We start from the raw sequence: 23,064 nt of genomic DNA, 5'->3' as shown, positions 1-23,064 counted from the left end.
TAGAATAGATCTAGACAGAACTTATGTTTTCCAGATGTAGATAAGTGAAATCATGAGTATGGTCCCACAAATACAGGGGATCATACTGTACCTCAAGTGGGTCACTTGACACATGAAGTACTTCCAGGATTACTTCATCTAGATGTGTTACTATTGATGAGGTGAAATGAGGGGTTTGTTCCCCAATAAGTTATGTTGTTTTTATCCTCAAGGAAATTGTCCTTTAGTCTAACATTGCAATAAAGTAAAATTTAGAAACACAGTTTAGGATCCAAAGAAAAGGGGGAAGCAGGGTGATGGGGATGTTGAAACACTGTAAATGTCAGTTCTAGTTGTAAATGATTTTCAATGTTTTACTCCCTGCAAAGGTAGAAATTTGGAAACCAAAGGAGTATTTCATGCAGGATGACCAGAATTCCTATTTTGGGAGTTCATGCTGTCATTTTTCACTTTGTAGCTGCACCCCGTGCCTTGGACCCTGATTAGTGTGGGCCCTGGTGTCTCTGACATGCAGGTGGATGGGAAGTGTCAATGCATGGGAGAATAGGTGGGCTGGCAAATTATGGCATGTTATGATAGCACTGTCCCTCCCCTGGGTCATTTGGCACAGTGTGTAGGATTTGCAGAAGGCGTCAGAAAGCAAATTCCATCCCTCTGATTTGGTTTTGAGGTGTAAATTGGATGTAATATGTGTTTGCCCTGATTTACATGGGATTCTGGCACCTTTCCCAAGTGTCATTGAAACTGGGACTGAGTGAATGCCATTCTTAGATTCACATTCAAACTCAGAAGTTGGTGCTGCATAATGAATGCAAGTGAAAGGAAAGTAGCCATTTGGGTGTAGCGGGAACTCCTGTTTCCATCTGTGATCACTTGCAGTACATCTCAATTAATAAAAATCAGGCTTCTCTCTTAGTTAGTTCTGATTTTTCCATATTAATGCCAGAATTTGGTCTTTGCTTTGAAATATACTCAGTGAGATCGGTTAAAACATATATAGAAGATAACATAGTACCCGTGGTTCTCTCAGGTATGCTAAGAGTTTTGCTAATTGCAATTTTTTGCCTGGTTTTCCTTGCTTACTTTACCAAATAATATTACAAGTTGTCTAATATTGCAAGTTATCTTCCAACAAGAGCTGACTGTATAATGAAGTTCCTCAACTCTTGTCAGGAACTAATTTTGTCGGACAAGCAGTCTCTGCATAGGTGACTAAAGGAAGTGGTCCAATTACTCATTCACTTACCAAAGCTGATTTCCAACACTGCTCGTTATTTTCTTGAGGACTGATTTAGCCCTGTGGTTACTAGTTGCTAGTCCTCTATGTTACTGCTTCAAAGGTTTTTTTTCACATTGTGATTTCTTCCTTTTTGGTAGTGTTGTTAAGCTCATCAAAAACAAATGAGAAAATATTATTTTTGTAAACGTTGCAGTCATGATAAAATCGTTACTACATACTCCTTTTTTTTTCCAGGCAAGAAAGTTGATCAGTGACTTTGCCATCATTCTTTCCATTCTGATTTTCTGTGGAATTGATGCTCTGGTAGGTGTGGATACACCAAAACTCCTTGTGCCAAGTGAATTCAAGGTATGTCAAACACTCTTTCTGCAGGGTTGTTGTAGGTTTTTCCGGGCTATATGGCCATGTTCTGGAGGCAATTTTTCTCAACAAAAGATTCCCCCCAGGCACTTCCAAGCCATTGAATGCTAATCAAGGTGATCAGTTGAAACATTCACAGCTAGCCCCAGCAGACAAAAAGTCCTTTGTCTCACCCTGGTCATTCCACAGATATATAAACCCATTTTCCTACTTCCAACAGACCTCACTACCTCTGAGGATGCTTGCCATAGATGCAGGCCAAACGTCAGGAGAAAAATTGCCTCCAGAACATGGCCATATAGCCTGGAAAAACCTGCAACAACCCAGTGATTCCGGCCATGAAAGCCTTCGACAATACTCTTTCTGCAGTTCAAATAATGAACATTTGGGAACAGATTTTTTTTCTGGAGAAAAATTGACACCTGTGGCTCATAAAAAATGGTGCTCAAGGCTGCATGTAGACTATAGGTCACATTTAGCCCACCCCTATCTTTAATACATTTTATTTATTTATTCAATTTATATCCCACCTTTCTGCCTGAATGGGATTGATGGTTTTTCCCAGCCCTTTCCCCCTCAAATCCTCTCTTAGGAATCAGGAACTGTTCTGTTGGGGGTAATATATAGTCAGCTGGTAGATTGATTCTTCTCTTTGTTTGCTATGGACATTGTCATCATCCTTCCCTCACTGATGCCTGTATTTCTCTCTTTGCCCACAAAGCCAACAAGCCCTCACCGAGGCTGGTTCGTTGCCCCCTTTGGAGGGAACCCCTGGTGGGTCTACCTGGCAGCTGCCATCCCTGCTCTGCTGGTGACGATCCTCATCTTCATGGACCAGCAAATCACAGCTGTTATTGTCAACCGGAAGGAGCACAAGCTCAAGGTAAGTACCTTTGTCACACCAGGCTGTTACAAAGAAAGGGTTTTTCTCCCTGGCACAGAGATGTGGTAGAATCTAATTCAACGGTTAGAGTTTCAGTTCAGTTAGAGGAGACCCATGAAATCAATGCAACTTGCATAAGTTTTGATTGAATCTGTCGATCTACTGTAATTGGGTTCAACATTTAGATTCAAACTGGAACGTTTCCATCAGCGCTGCCTCCGGAAAATCCTGCAAATCTGTTGGGAAGACAGGCGGACAAACATCATCATGCTGGAAGAATCAAAGACCACCAGCATTGAAGCGATGGTCCTCCGCCATGAACTCCGCTGGACTGGCCACGTTGTCCGGATGCCCGACCACCGTCTCCCAAAGCAGATACAGTACTCTGAACTCAAGAACAGAAAACGAAATGTTGGTGAACAGGAAAAGAGAATTAAAGATGGGCTCAAAGCCAACCTTAAAAACTCTGGCATAGACACTGAGAACTGGGAAGCCCTGGCCCTTGAGCGCTCCAGCTGGAGGACAGCTGTGACCAGCAGTGCTGCAGAATTTGAAGAGGCACGAATGGAGGGCAAAAGGAAGAAGCGTGCCAAGAAGAAGGCGCATCAAGCCAACCCCGACCGAGACCGCCTTCCACCTGGAAACCAATGCCCTCACTGTGGGAGAAGATGCAGAGCAAGAATAGGGCTCCACAGCCACATACGGACCCACAAGAATACTGGAAGGCAATCATCCTCGGAAAATGAGGGATCGCCTAACAGTAACAGTTAGTTTCAAACTAATGGAGGATATCAAGTGATCCTTCAAATATTATTATCAAACAGTTGGTCTTTGTTATCCATGGGAGATTGATAACAGAACCATCTGTGTGTACCAACACCTGTACACACTAAAGTCCCCACCTAGTCAACCAAACATTGGCCCACTTGCCTTGTATGCCAACCCCATGGAAAGAGACACCATACTCTCTGGTCTCCAAGCTGTATTTTACAACAAGTCCTCAGGGATTCTGTACCAAATGGACTCCTCTCATCCTCCTTTCTTTCCTCTCTTCCTCCCAGTTGCTCTAACTCTTGTCCCATCTCAGCAGCCTTTTCTCTCTCAGCAGGTGAGTCCCACAGTCTGGCCTCTAGGTGGAATAGGATAAAAGAGACATCCTGCAGTTTTTCCCCCAAAACATTTTTGATTTGTGGTTGGTTGAACCCTTAAATGTGGAGCCTGTGGATAGAGAGGGCCAACTGTATGAATCGATGTTAGATTATGATTAAAACTCCCATTATTCCTTTCCATTGGGTATACTGGCTAGGACTGGAAGGACAAATAAAACCACAAAGGCCGTGCAATTCCCATTTTTGACTGAGGCTTCTGAATCCATTCAGTGAATTAGGATATGCACTTTTTCCTGACCCATTTGTGACTTACAGCAATACAAAGTGTTACCACTTTGTTAGGTGTACCTTTCCTTCCTTCCTTCCTTCCTTCCTTCCTTCCTTCCTTCCTTCCTTCCTTCCTTGTGTGTGCCACCAAAGGTTGCCATAAACCAGGTTTGTGGTAACCGCTTTGAGTCCCCCTTGGGGCGAGAAAAGTGGTATACAAATACTGTAAATAAATAATAATAATAACCCTAGACGGCAGATCAAAGAGATCTTTGGTGGATAATAATATGGGTGTACGAGAACATTGAGTGTTGCCATTGATTGTTTCTCAAAAATAGTTCTTCTTTGGAGGTGTACCAGGAGGGATGTAACTGCAGATTAACATGTAGGTGTTTGCTTAATTAAATTCAGACTGAACAGTTCACACCTTGAATCAGCAGCCCAGATGTTTCTAAATTAAGTTTGTTCTGTGAAACAGATTGGTCCGCTTTGAAGCATAGAATCATAGAACAATAGAGTTGGAAGAGACCACATGGGCCATTCTGTCCATGCAGGAAAAGCACAAAGTACCCTAACAGATAGCCATTCAGCCTCTGTTTAAAAGCCTCCAAAAAAGGAACATCCACCAGACTCCGATGCCACCACACTTGCCATTCAATATCAAAATTACAACATTAATCCATTTTATGCATTTGTATAGAACTTCCAGTACTCTTCTCTCATCACCTTGAAGACATTAAATTGGATGACTTAGGCAGCATATGAACTCTGCAAGACTATTTTAAAGATCTTGACACTACTTTTATGATCAAATAAAAGAAGATGGTGTGAACTGTTTGTTTTGGAAGTCTTCAGGAGTAGAAATCCCCCCCTTTAAGTGGATTTCAGCTTCCCACCTGGCCTGTTTATCTATTTTCCAAAACCAGAGGTTTCTGGCCAGTTTTGGGTATTGTTTTGGCATTTGAGAGGAGCTAAGATCCAATGGGCAGAAAATTGGACCATTGTATCCTATTTGTTTCTTTAATTCCTGTCTTTCTCCTGTAAAGAGACCCACCTTACAATATGGGTTAAAAGAAAATACAGTGAAAACAATGGATAACACAGAAATTGTATACCCAATTAAAGAAGCAATCGTATTAAATACGTTAATTTCAAAAGGGACGTTTAGAGGTTTCTTGGTATCTGCTACAGTTTGGTTTGAGATACCAAAAGCAATAGATACTGAAGTCTCATTATATGCAATGGTCTTGTAAAATAGTGTTCCTTATATAAAATAGTAAAGATCTGTGGGAGAGAGCTAAAGGATCTGTGAAATGTCAGGAGGCTACAGTGGGCCATTCCTACACATAAATGTAGTGTTTTGGTACCCAACAAAACCAAGTACATATCCAAGCTATATCCATTAGAATTGCCCTATCTTCTTTAAATAATAAACTATAAACTAGATGTAACAACACTGGACATATTAGTCTAATCTCTGACTTATAAGAAGCACTGCTTGAATATGAAGCAAAAAATGGGTGCTAGAAATAATATCACATGAAAGCTTATTGGCATCACCTGGGGATCACCACCAGATACAGTGAAGACATCTGCCCTTGCGCTTTGCTACTCTGCTGCTGAATACGCATGGCCAGTGTGGAATACATCTCAACACACTAAAACAGTGGATGTGGCTCTTCATGAGACATGCTGCATTATCACTGGATGTCTCCACTCTACACCACTGGAGAAATTACACTGTTTAGCTGGTATTGCACCACCTGATATCCGTTGGGAAGTAGCAACCAGTAATATAAGGACCAAGGCATTGACATTTCCAGCCCATCCTCTGTTTGGATATCAGCCAGCAAACTGACGCCTTAAATCAAGAAATAGCTTTCTAAGATCTACAGAGAAACTCTCAGAAACACCTCGGCAAGCAAGAGTTCAAAAGTGGCAGGTTAAAACCCCAAAACTTGTTTAGTGGCTGAGACTGGATGAGAAACTCCCCCCTGGGCACACAGAAGACTGGGCAACTTGGAAGGTGCTGAACAGACTGTGCTTCTTAAAGTTGGCACCACGAGATGCAGAGCCACCCTTAAGAAATGCGGCTTCAAAGTGGAGTCCATGACATGCAAGTGTGGAGAAGATCAAAACACAGACCACTTACTACAATGCAGCCGAAGCCCTGCCACATGCACAGTGGAGGACCTTCTTACAGTGGCACCAGAGGCACTCCAAGTGGCCATCTTCTGGTCAAAGGACATTTAATATAATGCCCAGTTTTTAACTATGTTTGTTGTTTTTTAATACAGTATAACAGTGTTTTCGATTCACCTCTGACATGATCAACAATTATCCTGTCTTCCTCTATGTGCATGTGTCTTAATTTGGCTATCAAAATGGAAGGCAAGGTTAAACACAGGCTGAACATTCATTTCCTTGTTTCTTTGGGGTTAGTCACACAAATACCTCTTTTGTGCTCCATTCTCATGAATTTAGCTTGGAGGAATGGACTGGAGGGAGATAAGAAGGCGTATGATTTAGCTCTGCTTCCTCATTCTGATCTTCATTTTCAACACCCCCTTCCTTTCTCTTTATACATGAATGGGGTGGACACGTGGTTAAACCAACGTGGTATCCATGATCACATCTCATTTGAACCCAAGAAGGAAAGTTAGGAATGTTTTCTAAAGAAATAGAGATGGCCTTTGTTTTGGATGAGGGTCAGGAAACCTTGCCCAGCCAAATGCTAAGCTTGGTAGGAAGTATGTTTTTAGACAGTGCCAGATTTAATTTTGTTGGGATGAACATTTGCTCCTTGTTTATTTCATTACAAGCCTCCCCATAGTATTTTTCCCCACCCCATCCCTTTGTATAGCAGGATAGAGAATTGTATTCAGCTCTCCCAGTATGAGCATGGATAAGACGTCAAGCTTTGTCTATTCCAAAAGAAGGTCAGCCTCTACGGACAAAAAGTAGATTGTAAACTCCTCAGGATGAATTATTCAAGTATATTTAAAACGGAGGGTGCTATATTAATCATGGGCATTTTTTGAGTCTTGGACTTCTAAGGCTTTGTGTGACCCCTTGATGATTGCTAAACTTTTAATAAAAGATGGATCACATAATTCAAGCTTGATGTTTGCTAAGAATGTATGGCTGTGGTGCACAAAGTATGCCCATGAACTACGTATGGTCTTGGGATTTTTTTATTTACTTGTCGTGTCAGGGCAACCAGTCAATTATATTACATTTCTAACAGAACAAATCAAACAAACAAACAGACAAAATACAAAATGGTGAGTTTGGTAGTTGATTAAATGTCCTTTGACCAGTAGCTAGCCACTTGGAGTGCTTCTGGTGTTGCTATAAGAAGGTCCTCCATTGTGCATACAGCACGGCTCAGGTTGCATTGCAGCAGGTAGTCAGTGGTTTGCTCCTCTCCACACTCGCATGTCGTGGATTCCACTTTGTGGCACCATTTCTGAAGGTTGACTCTGCATCTTGTGGTGCCAGAGCGCAGTCTGTTCAGCGCCTTCCAAGTCGCCCAGGCTTCTGTGTGCCCAGGGGGGAGTCTCTCATTTGGTATCAGCCATTGTTTGAAGTTCTGGGTTTGAGCCTGCCACTTTTGGACTCTCGCTTTCTGAGGAGTTCCAGCGAGTGTCTCTATAGATCTTAGAAAACTATTTCTTGATTTAAGTCATTGACGTGCTGGCTGATACCCAAACAGGGGATGAGCTGGGGATGTCTCTGCCTTGGTCCTTTCACTATTGGCTGCTACTTTCCGGCGGATGTCAGGTGGTGCAATATCGGCTAAGCAGTGTAATTTCTCCAGTGTGTAGGGCGCAGACACCCCGTGATAATGTGGCATGTCTCATTAAGAGCCACATCCACTGTTTTAGTGTGGTGAGATGTGTTCCACACTGGGCATGCATACTCAGCAGCAGAGTAGCACAGCGCAAGGGCAGATGTCTTCACTGTGTCTGGTTGTGATCCCCAGGTTGTGCCAGTCAGCTTTCGTATGATATTGTTTCTAGCACCCATTTTTTGCTTGATGTTCAGGCAGTGCTTCTTGTAGATAAGAGCACGATCCAGAGTGATTCCCGGGTATTTGGGTGTGCTGCAATGCTCCAGTGGGATTCCTTCCCAGGTAATCCTCAGAGCTTGGGATGCTTGTCTGTTCTTGAGATGAAAGGCACATGTTTGTGTTTTGATGGATTAGGGATCATCTGGTTTTCCCTGTAATAGGCGGTAAGGGCACCTAGAGCTTCGGAAAGCTTCTGTTCTACCATCTCAAAGCTCCCTGCTTGAGCAGTAATGACACGATCATCAGCATATATGAAACTCTCTGTCCCTTCTGGCAGTGGCTGTAGTATCTGGCAGATATTACAATGTGATTCCCAAAGCCCTTAAATTTTCGTACTCGCGTTGCTGTGGCCAACCTTCCCTCCCTCTTACTCTCTTCCTTCCTTTCTATCCTTCCTTTCCTCCCTCTTTCCTTCCTTCTTTCTCTTTTTTCTTTAATTTTCTCTTCCCTTCCTTCCCATTTCTTCCCCTTCCTCTTTCTCCCCTTTCTTCCTTTTCTACCTACTCTTGGACTGCAACTCCCAGCAGTCTTTCTTATCAATCTATCTATCTACCTATTGCTATCTAATCTATCTATTTTATCTATCTGGAAGATTGCTGGGAGTTGCAGTTCAGGAATAAGGAATTGGAAATATGCAGGGATTGGGATGCTCTCAAAGAAACCCAAGAGAAGAAAGCTTGCAGCTTGGAAGCAGTGCATTTGGATCATCCTCCTCTCCTAAAGGGCCTGGTATAGGGGATGCTGGGAGCTGTAGTCCAGAATAGAGTGTGGATATGCTTTTGTGTGTAGTTTGCCAGGGGGAAGTTTTGTTTTGCACATGCACTGTAGCTTTTTTGGCCACTGTTGTTTTTCAGTGTTTTTATGTCACTCGTTGGCCTGATAGGTGTATTGTGTCCAAATTTGGTGTCAATTCGCCCAGTGGTTTTTGAGTTCTGGTGATGCCACAAACGAACATTACATTTTTATTTATATAGATCTATTTATTTATTTATTTACCACATTTGTATACCGCCTTTCTCAGCTGGAGGCGACTCAAGGCGGTTCACAGTCGGCAGCGATTCGATGCCATAGCAATTATAAAAATACAGTTAGAGCAGTTATAAAAACAACTAAGGCATTTAAAATGTGATATAAAAAACAATACAGCCTGTAAAAACAAAATCCTCGGCGTCTCCTTACTAAAATTCATTGTCCAATTGCATCATCGGTCATTCCATATATTCATTTTCATCTAATTATGCTCCAGTAGTAAAAGCTTGCTTGAAGAACCAGGTCTTAACCTTTTTGCGGAATGTCAGAAGGGAGGGAGCTGATCTTATATCCCTGGGAAGGGCATTCCATAGTTGAGGGGCCACCACTGAGAAGGCCCTGTCTCTCGTTCCCACCAAACGCATCTGCAAGGAAGGCGGGATCAAGAGCAGGGTCTCCCCAAATGATCTTAACGTTGTAGATGGTTCATTTTTTAAAGTATGTGGTTAATTGCAACTCCTAACATCCTCCACTCTTGACTGTGCTGACAAGCAATGAGTATATGGATTGGGCAGCATCTAGAGCAGTGGTTCTCAACCTGTGAGTCCAACGTTTTGGCCTTCAACTCCCAGAAAGCCTAACTGGCTGGGATTTCTGGGAGTTGTAGGCCAAAACACGTGGGGCCCACTGGTTGAGAACTACTAATCTAGAGGACTATACTTTCTCAACCCCTGCTGGACACTTTGTAATAAAAGACTCTCCATCTAAATCATTGGGTCTCAACCATGACTTAATCATACCCATTGAATCAGTAGTACTTACGTTAATTGTTGATTCCCTTTTCAATAAATGAGAACATAGTTAGCACACTTATTTGATAAATTATGTTACATATCAGACAATATTTCCTTGTCCCTTGTAAATGTTAATCATTACTTATCCCTGCTTGACCACGACATTCTTACGACAAGCAGGAACTTCTGTGGTTTTTGTCACTTCACTGGAATTTTGTCATTTTTGCAATGGTTGATTGCACTTACCTGCAAGACACAGGCAAACTTATCGGTAGCCTTTGCTTCTTGACTTCATTGCATGATTAATAAAACATACACTATATTCAACATTTTGAATTGTGAAATTTAAACAGAGTACTGCTTAACACAAGCAGGCATATTTCCTGCTTCCTTGTCCTTTGTTTAGGGGAAATTCACTTTCCGTATATGTCGAGAAAGTGAATATTGTGTAAGGTTCGCTTGGCATTAAACAAAGTTGAACCTGAGTCCAAGACGAATTCTAATATTTTAAGGCCCATCATAGAAATAACATTGACAGATTTATTTCTGACATGGAAAAAAGATCAACATTTCCTGAATTTCATGATGGCCTCAGTCCATTTCCACCAGAGCCCCCGGTGGTGCAGTGGGTTAAACCCTTGTGCTGGCAGGACTGAAGGTTTGAATCCGGGGAGAGCGAGGAAGAGCTCCCTTTATCAGCTCCAGCTCCCCATGCGGGGACATGAAAGAAATGTCCCACAAGGGTGGTAAAACGTTAAAACATCCGGGGGGGGGGGGCCCTGGGCAACGTCCTTGCAGACGGCCAATTCTTTCAAACCAGAAGCGACTTTCAGTTTCTCAAGTTGCTCCTGACACGACCAAACATTTCCACATACATAAAACCAGGTGATCTAAGCTATCCTTAGATCTACCTCTGAGGATGCTTGCCATAGATGCAGGCGAAACATCAGGAGAGAATGCCTCTAGACCAGGGGTCCTCAAACTTTTTAAACAGAGGGCCAGGTCACAGTCCCTCAAACTGTTGGAGGGCCGGATTATAATTTGAAAAAAGCATGAATGAATTGCTATGTGCACTGCACATATCTTATTTGTACTGAAAGAAACACTTAAAACAATACAATTATTAAAATGAAGAACAATTATAACAAATATAAACTTATTAGTATTTCAATGGGAGGTTTGGGCCTACTTTTGGCTGATGAGATAGGATTGTGGTTGTTGTTGTGTACTTTCAAGTCATTTTAGACTTAGGTTGACCCTGAGCAAGGGCCGGGTAAATGACCTTGGAGGGCTGTATGCGGCCCGCGGGCCTTAGTTTGAGGACCCCTGCTCTAGATCATGGCCATATAGCTCAAAAAACCTACAGCAATCCGATCTAAGCTATGTTTCAGAGGAAGGAAATAGCACACCAATTCTTACTGTTTCCTGCCTAAGAAAACCCTTGTGAAATTTGTGGGATTGCCATATTTTAGCAGGTGACTTCATGGCACATATGCACACATCAGAAGTAAATCCTTTTGTGTTTAGTAGGTCTTAATCCTTGCTCAGTGAATATTGGATTGCAGCCTTAATATGGCAATTCTGTCCTTTCTAGATTTGAGAGCTTGGAAAATATTTTATGGGAATATTAGAAAGATATATTTGAAATAAATTAAAGCTTTATGTGTGTTGACTTTTATCAGCGAATAGCCTTGGAGAAGATGTTGGCTTCTGTTTCAGAGAACTGTTTGGGACTTTTAATAAAGTATCCAAAATCGTAATCTGAAACCATTCCAATTGTCAATTGCACTTATTTCCTATTCATTTCTTATGTTGCATTACTTTACTGACTGAACGCTTGGTCTCATAGCCATGTCTTTATGTTCCTTCTGAAGGCCAGGAGGGCGGGGACTGATCTAATTTCACTGGGGAGGGAGTTTCAGAGGGGCTACCACTGAGAATGCCCTGTTTCTTGTCCCCACCAATTGTGCCTGTGAAGGAGATGGGACCAAGACAGGGCCTCTTCAGAATATCTTAACCTCCGAAATGGTTCATAGAGGGAGATGTGTTTGGGAAGATAAACTGGGCCAGAACCATTTTAGGGCTTTATAGGCTAAAGCCAGCACTTTGAATTGTGCTCAGTAGCAGACTGGCAGTCAGTAGAGCTAACGCAACAGGGGAGTTTTATGCTCTCTCTATGCTGCTCCAGTGAGGAATCTGGCTGCTGCCCGTTGGACCATTTGGAACTTCTGAACAGTCTTCAAAGGCAACACTATGTAGAGTGCACTGCAGTTGTCTATTTGGGATTTAACCAAGAACATGATTGCACCAGCAGTGCTTCTTCCCACAGCAAGACCTCTTGCCTGAAGTAACACATTCCCTTTGTTTTCCCAAATCTTATCTTTGCAGAAAGGTGCTGGCTACCATCTGGATCTCTTCTGGGTGGCAGTGCTGATGATTATATGTTCCTTCATGGGCCTGCCATGGTATGTTGCCGCTACTGTGATCTCCATTGCGCACATTGACAGCTTGAAGATGGAGACGGAGACATCAGCACCTGGCGAGCAGCCCAAGTTCCTTGGAGTCAGGTATGCCAATAGGGTTGGTCCCAATGCTCAGGAAGCTTCTAGTAGATCTAGCCAGAACCATGACCCGAGTCTCCCTAGAGAATAGGGAGAAACACCTTAGTGCAAGAGAATAGGTTCCACGCAAAAGAACTCAGGTGTAATCTCTATTATACCTTAGCTAGAAAGAAGAGATGGAAACTGATGAGGAGTTGCCATCCCTGTCCAAGATACCAAAGAGCTGCTACCAGTCAGAATGCACAATGTTGAGGAAATAAGACCTCCCTTAGGACCCAGGAGTTACATTTTAAATTATCAAAGCTTATTGTAGGGTTCTCTGATTGGGATAGGTATGTCATATTCACACAATTGCTACCTTGGATATAGTCAATCTGAAAGAAAAGTGATTGGCCCAAGATTATAAAGTGTATGCAAATGTAGAGTGGTTAGCCCTCAGAATGATAATCATAGGGATCATTCATGTAATTATTTCGCAGGGTTAAGCTGACAGGATTGTACTTCTCTAGACTGCTAGTAGTGGTATTGCAAATGCTTTGACAATGCGATTTACTATTGTGTGTGACAGCTGAAAATTGCTGGATTTGGTTTCAGAGAGCAGAGAGTGACTGGGGTTATTGTGTTCATTCTGACTGGCGTTTCAGTCTTCATGGCTCCCATCTTGAAGGTAAATATACATCTAACAGTTTTTGCCCCTACCTTGTTCACCATATCATTCAGGAAAAAAAATCAAAAAACATTCTCATGACTGAAGATTATTTTGAGTCCATTACCCTTTATAAACTGTTTGAGATTTTGGAATTACCTTTTTTTTCAACAATTTCTGGAGATAACCAAATAGAAGCAGTTCTCAGGCAAGCTGCTGCTTATTGTCGCACTACATTGGTATTTGTTGGGACTGTAAAAATAAATTCAGCATCCTAAATGTTGTTTTTCCTGTTTGACAAGGAAGACAAGGGTGAAAGAGTGCTGCCAGGATGGCCTTCCGTTCTTTGCTCTTTAAAAGAAGTGTTTCCTTTCTATTATCTCTCCATCTTCTTGTTTCCTTATGAGCAGTTACGCTACAGGTGCATATATCTCAATAGATAGAGTTAACATACATCAGTCATAGCTAAGTCCTAAAGCACAGAACACAAACAGAAATATGGTGATGGATTGGGCAAATAAATATAGATGCAGGTAGTACAGAGCATAAGTAAAGTGATTTTGTTGTTGTTTATTCGTTCAGTCACTTCCAACTCTTTGTGACCTCCTGGACCAGCCCACGCCAGAGCTCCCTGTCAGCCATCACCACCCCCAGCTCCTTCAGGGTCAAGCCAGTCACTTCGAGGATGCCATCCATCCATCTTGCCCTTGGTCAGCCCCTCTTCCTTTTTCCTTCCATTTTCCCCAGCATCATTGTCTTCTCTAAGCTTTCCTTTCTTCTCACAATGTGGCCAAAGTCCTTCATCTTAGCCTCTAATATCCCTCCCTCCAGTAAGCAGTTCGGCTTTGTTTCCTGAAGTATGGACTGGTTGGATCTTCTTGCGGTCCAAAAGTAAAGTGATAATGAATATTTATAATTATTTTCTTTCCTTCATTTGGCACATCAAAACACCAACTCAGAAATAGTTACCATCATACATTTTTTTCACAGATCTAACAAGGAAGAAAATAAAGAAAACTTCCACAGTGTTTTCCTCATTGAGCATCAACACAAAACAATCTCTTCCTTCTTTTCCTGTCTAAAGTACACACAAATAGAAAATGCATGAGTGCAAGGTTGTTTATTAGGAAGAGGCAGACACTCTTCCCAATACTTCCACTTTTAGGTAGCAGCTAAGAAATTAGTGTCCAAAATATGCAATTGTGCAGAATCATTTGTGTGGTGTTTACACACACACACACCCAAAAATGTCCAAAAAAAAAATCTTGTTACGTCGTTTCGCAGGAAAAAAAGTTTATATGTTTTGTTCCATAAATAAAGATGAAATAAGGTTTATATGGCACAGATGTTGATAAAGATGAAATAAGATCTATATGGCATAGATTTTTTAGAAATAATATCAGCCAAGTTCTGAGGCCAGAGACTTTAACATTATTTGCACATACTTCATAGCTTGTGTCTGTGTGGAAATTGCACACATCCTTAATAAGATAGTTTGTTTTAAAGCACTTTGGAAGAAAGGTACTAAGAAATGTTCCATATGTAAAGGGTTATGCTATACTTCCAAGAAAGACATTGCTGGTAGTATTTTCTACATTTATGGAATCATAGAGTTGGAAGAGACCTCATGGTCATCCAGTTCAACCCCCTTCCAAGAAGCAGAAAAATCTCATTCAAAGCACCCCCGACAGATGGCTGTCCACTCCAGCCTCTGCTTAAAAGCCTCCAAAGACAGAGCCTCCACCACACTCTGAGGCAGAGAGTTTCACTACTGAATAGCTCTCACAGTTAGGAAGTCCTTCCTAATGTTCAGGAGGAATCTCCTTTCCTGCAATTTGAAGTCATTGTTCCACATCCTAGTCTCCAGGGCAGACTTCCCCTCACATTAATACATGGCCATTATGTCTCCTCTCAGTCTTGCCTATTGCATTGCATTCTTCCACCACCCTTTTCACAACATTTCTGATTTGAGACCTGAATTATGTATTTGAGGGATTGCCAGGAGCTCCTTATCACAAGATATCCTGTCTTGAAGTAGTCGGTTGTTACATAAAGCCCGTGCAATGAAGCTAAGTTGCTTAGAGCTTGCAAGCTTTTTTTTCCAATGAGATAGCGGTTCTTTTCAGGTGCCATTTTGGATGATATGTCCAAGAAATCATTCTCCAAGTAATAGATGTGGAAGATTTGTGATAGGGCCTTATAATCTCACCAAATTCAGCTATCTTCCTCCCACAGTTTGGGTTAGAACTACAGTTTCAAATCCAACATTTCTATCCAACCCACAGTACAGTCCCATTAAAATTCCCTTTCCCTAAATATGTTATTAGGCTTGGAGATGAGAACTTTCAGGGATTAAGGTGGCTTACAACAGAGTAAAAAATACAAAAATCTATATATATAAATTTGTTAGGGGCATCCAACGAGGAAACAAAACTCAAAAACCCCCCAACGAAACTTAACCAAAATTCCCATGCCCATAACACAACCCACAAGGTACAAACATATCTACTCAAAATAAAAAACAACACAACAACACACTCACAAAACGGCAAAACAACAAAACTCAAAAAAAACCCAACGAAACTTAACCAAAATCCCCGTGCCCATAACACAACCCACAAGGTACAAACATATCTACTCAAAATGAAAAACAACACAACAACACACTCACAAAACGGCAAAACAACAAAACTCAAAAATCCCCCAACAAAACTTAACTAAAATCCCCATGCCCATAACACAACCCACAAGGTACAAACATATCTACTCAAAATGAAAAACAACACAACAACACACTCACAAAACGGCAAAACAACTGAGCATGCGCATTGGCGCCCAGCCGCAAGTTCCCTGGCGCGCGCACATGGCCTTCCGGCCAACGTTCCCTCTGCGGAAACCATGCCCACTCCAAGCCCTGCCGCGCCGCTTCCCGCACACACACACACCCTGCCGCACACACACACGCAACCCCACTCCCCCCGCCGCCACACACACACACACAACCCCACGCTCCATCACTCCCCCCACCGCCTCACACACACGCAACCCCACTCCCCCCGCCGCCGCACACACACACGCAACCCCACTCCCCCCGCCGCCGCACACACACACGCAACCCCACGCTCCATCACTCCCCCCGCTGCTGCACACACACACGCAACCCCACACTCCATCACTCCCCTGCCCCAATCTTACCTCCTTTTACTTCAGGCCACCTCCAAACCCCACCCCACCCCTTCCCGCCCTGTCAAAATCTAGGAAAGACAGGAAGGAAGGAAAGAAGGAAGAAAGAGAAAGGGAGGTAAAGAAAAAGGGGGAAGGAAGGAAAGTTAGAGGAAGAAGAAAAGGAAAGAAAAGGAAAGATGGAAGGAAAGAAAAGAGAGACAGCAGAAGAGAAAGAAAAAGGGGGAAGGAAGGAAAGAGATAGAGAAAGAAGAGGAGAAGGAAAGATGGGAAGGAAGGAAGGAAGGAAGGAAGGAAGGAAGGAAGGAAGGAAGGAGGGAGGGAGGGAGGGAAAGAAGGAGAGAAAGAGGGAAGATTGGCCACAGCAACACGTGGCGGGTAAAGGTTGTTATTTCTATTATTATGATGATGCTATTGTTCCTCTGAGACCCTTTTAGGGGGAATGGGAGAGGTGTCAGGTCCCAGAGGCAATGCATTGCATTATTGTTATTGTTATGATGGTGGTGAAATAAAAGGAAATAAAAAGTGAAAGAAGGAAGCAAACAGGGAGGGAAGAAAGGCAAAGGAAGAAAGGGGGAGGGAATGAAGGAAAGAGAGAAGGATGAAACCAAGTAGTGAAAGAAGGAAAGAAAGAAAGAGGTAGAGAAGGAAGAAAGGAGAGAAAGGGGGAGGAAAAGGGGGAAGGAATAGGTAGGGACCTCTCTTTCATAATAGTCCAGATATCTACCTCAACTTTGATAAGTTTTACTATAGGCCACAGCAATGCGTGGCAGGGCACAGCTAGTATTCTATAAAATTTTATTCAACCTTGGATTAGTGGTGAAATATTCAAGAATTTATATCCCTAGTAGAAGATAAATTAAAATAAAAGGAGGCAACTGATGGCACCTTTCCTTGCAGAGAAAGGTAAAGAGAATAATCAATTACCGTTCTGTATAAATGGCTGTGTTTTCATATGGTTGCAAACATATTTTCTTCTTTTCTTTTTTTTAACTACATGGATATATTTTTGTGTGACCTTTTGTTGCACCATGTCATGCTCTTTCCTTTTCCTGCAGTGCATTATTTATTGTGATTTTAAAGCAAGACTCGTTCCATTTTGTACATTTCTCCATAGGAGTCGGGGGTGGCGATGTGGGGCAGGACCTGGTTTTTTTTACGCAACCAGGTCTGTGTGGGTGTAGAACTGTGTCACCAAACTGGCACCAGTGAGAGTCAAGCCAGCAAGGTTTTAGTGCCATCAGCAAAACTCTGCGGTTGTTCCTATTACTGTAGGAATCACTTTGCTAAATGTCTCACAAAATAGTCTATAGGGTAGGCTTTACATCTTGCAGTGCCAGCAGTAAATTTCATAGTAACTGTGCCAAGCCCACGAAGGCTGTCACTCAGAAAAGCAACTCCATTAAATAAGTTGACTTTTTGGCCACACTTTTCCTCCTTCTTGACCTGTCAGATCTGTGTACAGAAATAACTAATTTAATAATAAGCAAAAGATAAGCTATGTTTAAAAAACAACTCTCCCCTTCCTTCCTTGATTCTTTTGAATCTTTAATTATTACCGACAGTCTCTGTTCTAGGCTAGGACAAAATCTTCTAGCACGGAAAAAGTGTGGTTCTCTGAAGAACACAGAAAGCTGCTTTAAACTATGATGACACTGTATGATTTCATGCAGGGGTTTTCTCGTGCCCTACATTGAGATGAAGGGGGTTGAATCTGGGACGTGTTGCATACAAAGTAAATCCCTTATCACAAAGATATAGCCTTTCCTTGTCTGCCTTGGTTGTAGAGGCCATTCCATCTCCAGGGCATAGCTTAGAGAATTTTAATTCTACTATAGAGTCACAAAGTTGGAAGAGAGCCAAAGATCCCTCTAGTCATATTAATTATTATTTATTTATTCATGTCATTTTTATCCCGCCTCTTTAAGATACTCGACTTAGGTAGAAAAAATGAAATGCAAAGATACAGAATGGGGGACGATGCCTGGCTCGAGAGCAGTACGTGTGAAAAAGATCTTGGAGTCCTCGTGGACAACAAGTTAAACATGAGCCAACAATGTGATGTGGCGGCAAAAAAAGCCAATGGGATTTTGGCCTGCATCAATAGGAGCCTAGTGTCTAGATCTAGGGAAGTCATGCTACCCCTCTATTCCGCCTTGGTTAGACCACACCTGGAATATTGTGTCCAATTCTGGGCACCACAATTCAAGAGAGATATTGACAAGCTGGAATGTGTCCAGAGGAGGGCGACTCAAATGATCAACGGTCTGGAGAACAAGCCCTATGAGGAGCGGCTTAAGGAGCTGGGCATGTTTAGCCTGAAGAAGAGAAGGCTGAGAGGAGATATGATAGCCATGTATAAATATGTGAGAGGAAGCCACAGGGAGGAGGGAGCAAGCTTGTTTTCTGCTTCCATGGAGATTAGGACAAGGAACAATGGCTTCAAACTACAAGAGAGGAGATTCCATCTGAACATGAGGAAGAACTTCCTGACTGTGAGAGCCGTTCAGCAGTGGAACTCTCTGCCCCGGTGTGTGGTGGAGGCTCTTTCTTTGGAAGCTTTTAAACAGAGACTGGATGGCCATCTGTCAGGGGTGATTTGAATGCAATATTCCTGCTTCTTGGCAGGGGGTTGGACTGGATGGCCCATGAGGTCTCTTCCAACTCTTTGATTCTATGATTCTGTGATTAAGCCCAAAGGCGGCTAGGTGGCATACAGACCGGCAAAAGTTAGATGCCACATATATATATACACATATCAGTTAGAAGCAATTAAAGCACATCATAAAATCCATATAAAATCATAGAAGTTATAAAAACTATAAAAATCTATAACACAAACAATGTCTTCCAGTCCAATTCCTCTCCTTCCATACAGAAACACACACTAAGGCACTCCTGCAAATGGCCATCCAATCTCTGTTTCAAATTTCCAAAGATGGAGATTCACTCTTAGGCAACAATGTATTCCCCTATTGAACAGCTCTTACTATCAGCAAGTTCTTCCTGATGTTTATGTAGACTATCTTTTCCTGACATTTGAACTCATGGCTCCATGTCTTAGTTTCTAGAGCAGCAGAAAACAAACGTGCTCCATTTTCAAATTTCTTTTCCATGTCAGGAGCGACTTGAGAAACTGCAAGTCACTTCTGGTGTGAGAAAATTGGCAGTCTGCAAGAATGTTGCCCAGGGGACATCTGGATGTTTTACCATCCTGTAGGAGCCTTCCTAGATTTGAACTGTCGACCTTTCAGTCAGCAGTCCTGCAGGCACAAGGGTTTAACCCATTGCACCACCAGAGGATCCTCTCTATTTTAAGTGTGACATCCTGATAAATGTTTAAACATTGCTATTGTGGTTGAAGAGATATCGGTAAAACTTTTGTGCAGGAAAATTCCAACTTGGTTTTTGTTGTAAAGAGTACTCAACAGGATGGACACAATCTCTGTATACCATTGTTTCCTTCTCTGATAAAGAGGCATGACTTTGCTGGAGGGATCACCTGTTTATTGGGATGAATAAAGTAAAGATATAAAGGGGAGGAGCACACTTCCAAGTATGTAGGGAACACATGCCAAGAATCCCAGCCCAGTAATAGCTTTTCATATGTCCCTAGAATGTGGAGTTACTCACCATCCCATCGTGCTTTGCATGTTTTCTGGGAACAATGCTTGTTCCTTAAGGTGTTATAAATTGTCATCTGGTTGAACTTTTCCCATTTTGTTAGCTGAATATCAAATGAAAAGTGATCACACCTGCTCTGTAAAATGGTGCAGGAAATGGTCAAATCCAGTATCCTGTGAGTTGATACAAGCTGACTCGGTGGGAGTTCCTTTCTGCGAACACCCTTTCTTGCAACCAGCCTTGCAGCTCATCACATCACTGGAAAATTATTTTGTCTATAGATGTATCTATAGAACTGTCTGCATGCATGGTCAAGGTGGAGAATAAAATAATGCCTTAATCAGATATTGTCTAGCTAGGTTGGCTGACATGCCAATGTTGCTACCTTGCCATAAACATTCTTGTGTAATATATCCATTCAGTTTAGACAACCACATGGGAAAGTGATTCCTAAATTATCTTTCTTCTTTGTCTCTAATGTTCTACTTGCACCATGTTGAGAGAGTATGCTAGCGTAGCTGTCTCCTTGCTTCCCTGACCTCCACAAAGAGAGTTTTTTAATGTAGTAGCCGTGAATGCAGCATCTATAAATATCCAGTCTGTCAACTTATGTTGACCTCATGAATTTCATAGTGTTGTCTTAGGCAAGGAATATTCAGAGGTGGTTTGGCCTGTTCCTTCCTCCGAAATACAACCTAGAGTACTAAGCATGGTTAGGTAATGTCAGAATCTTCGGAATTCAGAATAAAGTCGTGAAAATTACCTTTTTGAAGCGATGTCGAAGCTTTTTTTAAAACCGGAAGTCCCTTTGCCCTTCCAAAGCTTTTTCTGCTATTTTTGTTACGACTCAGGAAATGAGTTAGAAATTATTCAGCTTTTCCCTGCTTCTGGTCCCTGGCCCTGACTCAAGCCAGAGAAGCCAGTTTTAAACCAGAGAAGGAAGGAATTTCCTGGCCTCGGCTCAAGCCAGAGAAGCCAGCTTTAAACCAGAGAAGGAACAAATTTCCTCCGCTTGCTTTTCCCCACTTCTGGAGTAAAACAACTACTTTCAAAGTGAATACCACCCAATGAAACAGGAAACAACACTTTCAAACCATTAACGAAAGGATTCAGAAGTCTCAGAAGTTTCAAAAAGTTTTGAATTATTTTTCTGTGAAAATCAGAATTGACTTTAAAATCGAACTACCAGTGCCCCCTACATCCAGAATGAGTTTTGAACCATTTCATTTTTGTGGATCAGCCAAGCCTATATAGCACCTAGTATCCATTGATGGTCTACAATCCAGGTACCAAACTGTCATGTTGACAGGGCTCTGCCTATTTTAGGTAGAGATGAACCAAACTCCCAGTTTGTATCAAGCAGTTTAATTAAAACAGCACTTACTTGCTGGCTGTTTTAATAGACCAAAATATAAAACATAAAGATAGCACTCAGCCACAGAATACACAAAAACTGATAGCAAAAGCTACACCGTAGTCAAAGGGTCCAGTCGAGTGGTCAAATGCCGAGAGTTCAATAAACAAAGTACAGGGATCAAGAGTCTATACTGTAGTCAAAAGCCAGTCCAGAAGTTCAAGGTTCCAGGGTTCCAAGGGTTCAGGAGAAAGGTCAAGATGCCGAAAATCCACAAACCTGGGGGAAAACCAGCACCATCTACCACCAAGATAAGACAATACTTTTATCCCGAAGATCATTTCCAAGGCTCGCTCCTTATATCCACAAACACCTATCTCTTCCATACCTCCATCCTTGATTGCTTTCACCCATGAACTCTTACTTACAGATTACTTTTAGAACTAATACTTACATTAATCCTTCCATCACCAAACACCATCAACTGCAGAACATATGACACAAAGAGGGCAGATCATGCTTAGCTTCTCACATCAGCTAAAATCTAGTACCAACATTTAGGCCCTACAAGACTATGGTAAAGAACTTTACTTGCTCAGTTTGTATTCTTGTATCATATGCTACTGAATGTTAGTGATGTATTTAATGTAATAGAGAAAAGACTATAGAGTTGGAAGAGACACAAGGGCCATCTAATCTGAGTCCATGCTATTCAGGAATACACCAAAAGTTGCTGTTCTCTCATTATGGCCCCTTATTCAGTGCACCAAATACACTTTGAAAGAGTACCTTCAATTTGCTTCTGACATGATGAATAAAATACTTTGAAAGGGTGAATACTTTGAAAGAGTGACTACAATGAGTACAGTGAATGGAAACAAAATATTCTGTAAGGTTATTGAACAATCAGCTTCTGCCATTTAGTGGCTGTTCTCTGTTACTACATTTATTTTCTTCTTTTTGATTGGAGGAGGATGAAACAAAAGCATTATTTGAAAAATTCATTTCTTTGCCTTTTGGAAATGTTCAAATATGCCCTATTAATGATTTTGAAGTAATTCTCCAGCATGCTATTATTTGTTAGTGCCATTTCGTGTTTTCAAAATGAAACTATTAACAGGAACCTCCTTGTTTAGTTTTCAAATCTTTGTTGTTGAAATAATTGTGATATTCTTATCACAACGGGAAGTTGCTTTGCTTTTCTCTGCAAGGGGTTTGTTGTGTTCTGAATTCTGTGGTTTATTATTATATAGTTATATATGTAATTATTTATTTATTGAGGCATAAGATTATTCTGTGTTCTATAATGGCTGCATATGCAGACAGATAGGTTGTTGGATTATAAACGCCTGGAAAGCTCGGGTTTTGAGTTTTTTGGGGGAAATATTCTGTAATCATGATGGCTGTAAGAGAAGGCTACAAGGCCAATTGACCATTTTATGGTCAACTAATAATAATCATAATCATAATCATAATAATAATAATATCATAGAATCAAAGAGTTGGAAGAGATCTCATGGGCCATCCAGTCCAACCCCATTCTGCCAAGAAGCAGGAATATTGCATTCAAATCACCCCTGACAGATGGCCATCCAGCCTCTGTTTAAAAGCTTCCAAAGAAGGAGCCTCCACCACACTCCGGGGCAGAGAGTTCCACTGCTGAACGGCTCTCACAGTCAGGAAGTTCTTCCTCATGTTCAGATGGAATCTCCTCTCTTGTAGTTTGAAGCCATTGTTCCGCATCCTAGTCTCCAAGGAAGCAGAAAACAAGCTTGCTCCCTCCTCCCTGTGGCTTCCTCTCACATATTTATACATGGCTATCATATCTCCTCTCAGCCTTCTGTTCTTGAGGCTAAACATGCCCAGCTCCTTGAGCCGCTCCTCATAGGGCTTACTCTCCAGAGCCTTGATCATTTTAGTCACCCTCCTCTAGACAAATTCCAGCTTGTCAATCTCTCTCTTGAATTGTGGTGCCCAGAATTGGACACAATATTCCACTTTA

At 41.9% G+C, this 23,064-nt stretch overlaps 1 protein-coding gene across 8 annotated transcripts in view; it reads left to right on the top strand.

The window, feature by feature from the left end:
- SLC4A4 (solute carrier family 4 member 4) overlaps positions 1-23,064 on the top strand; it is a 306,105-nt gene that overhangs the window by 261,818 nt on the left and 21,223 nt on the right. For all 8 annotated transcript variants that reach the window (XM_067468560.1, XM_067468558.1, XM_067468557.1 and 5 more), the window contains 4 exons: positions 1,475-1,588; positions 2,322-2,483; positions 12,083-12,261; positions 12,850-12,922. In XM_067468560.1, the coding sequence (XP_067324661.1) occupies positions 1,475-1,588; positions 2,322-2,483; positions 12,083-12,261; positions 12,850-12,922 (528 nt within the window). The remainder of the gene's footprint in view (positions 1-1,474; positions 1,589-2,321; positions 2,484-12,082; positions 12,262-12,849; positions 12,923-23,064) is intronic.

Source organism: Anolis sagrei, chromosome 5 (assembly GCF_037176765.1).
Source record: "Anolis sagrei isolate rAnoSag1 chromosome 5, rAnoSag1.mat, whole genome shotgun sequence".
Classification (NCBI taxonomy): Eukaryota; Metazoa; Chordata; class Lepidosauria; order Squamata; family Dactyloidae; genus Anolis; species Anolis sagrei.
Note: the sequence above shows the minus strand (reverse complement) of the source record. Positions and strands in the feature narration are given on the sequence as shown.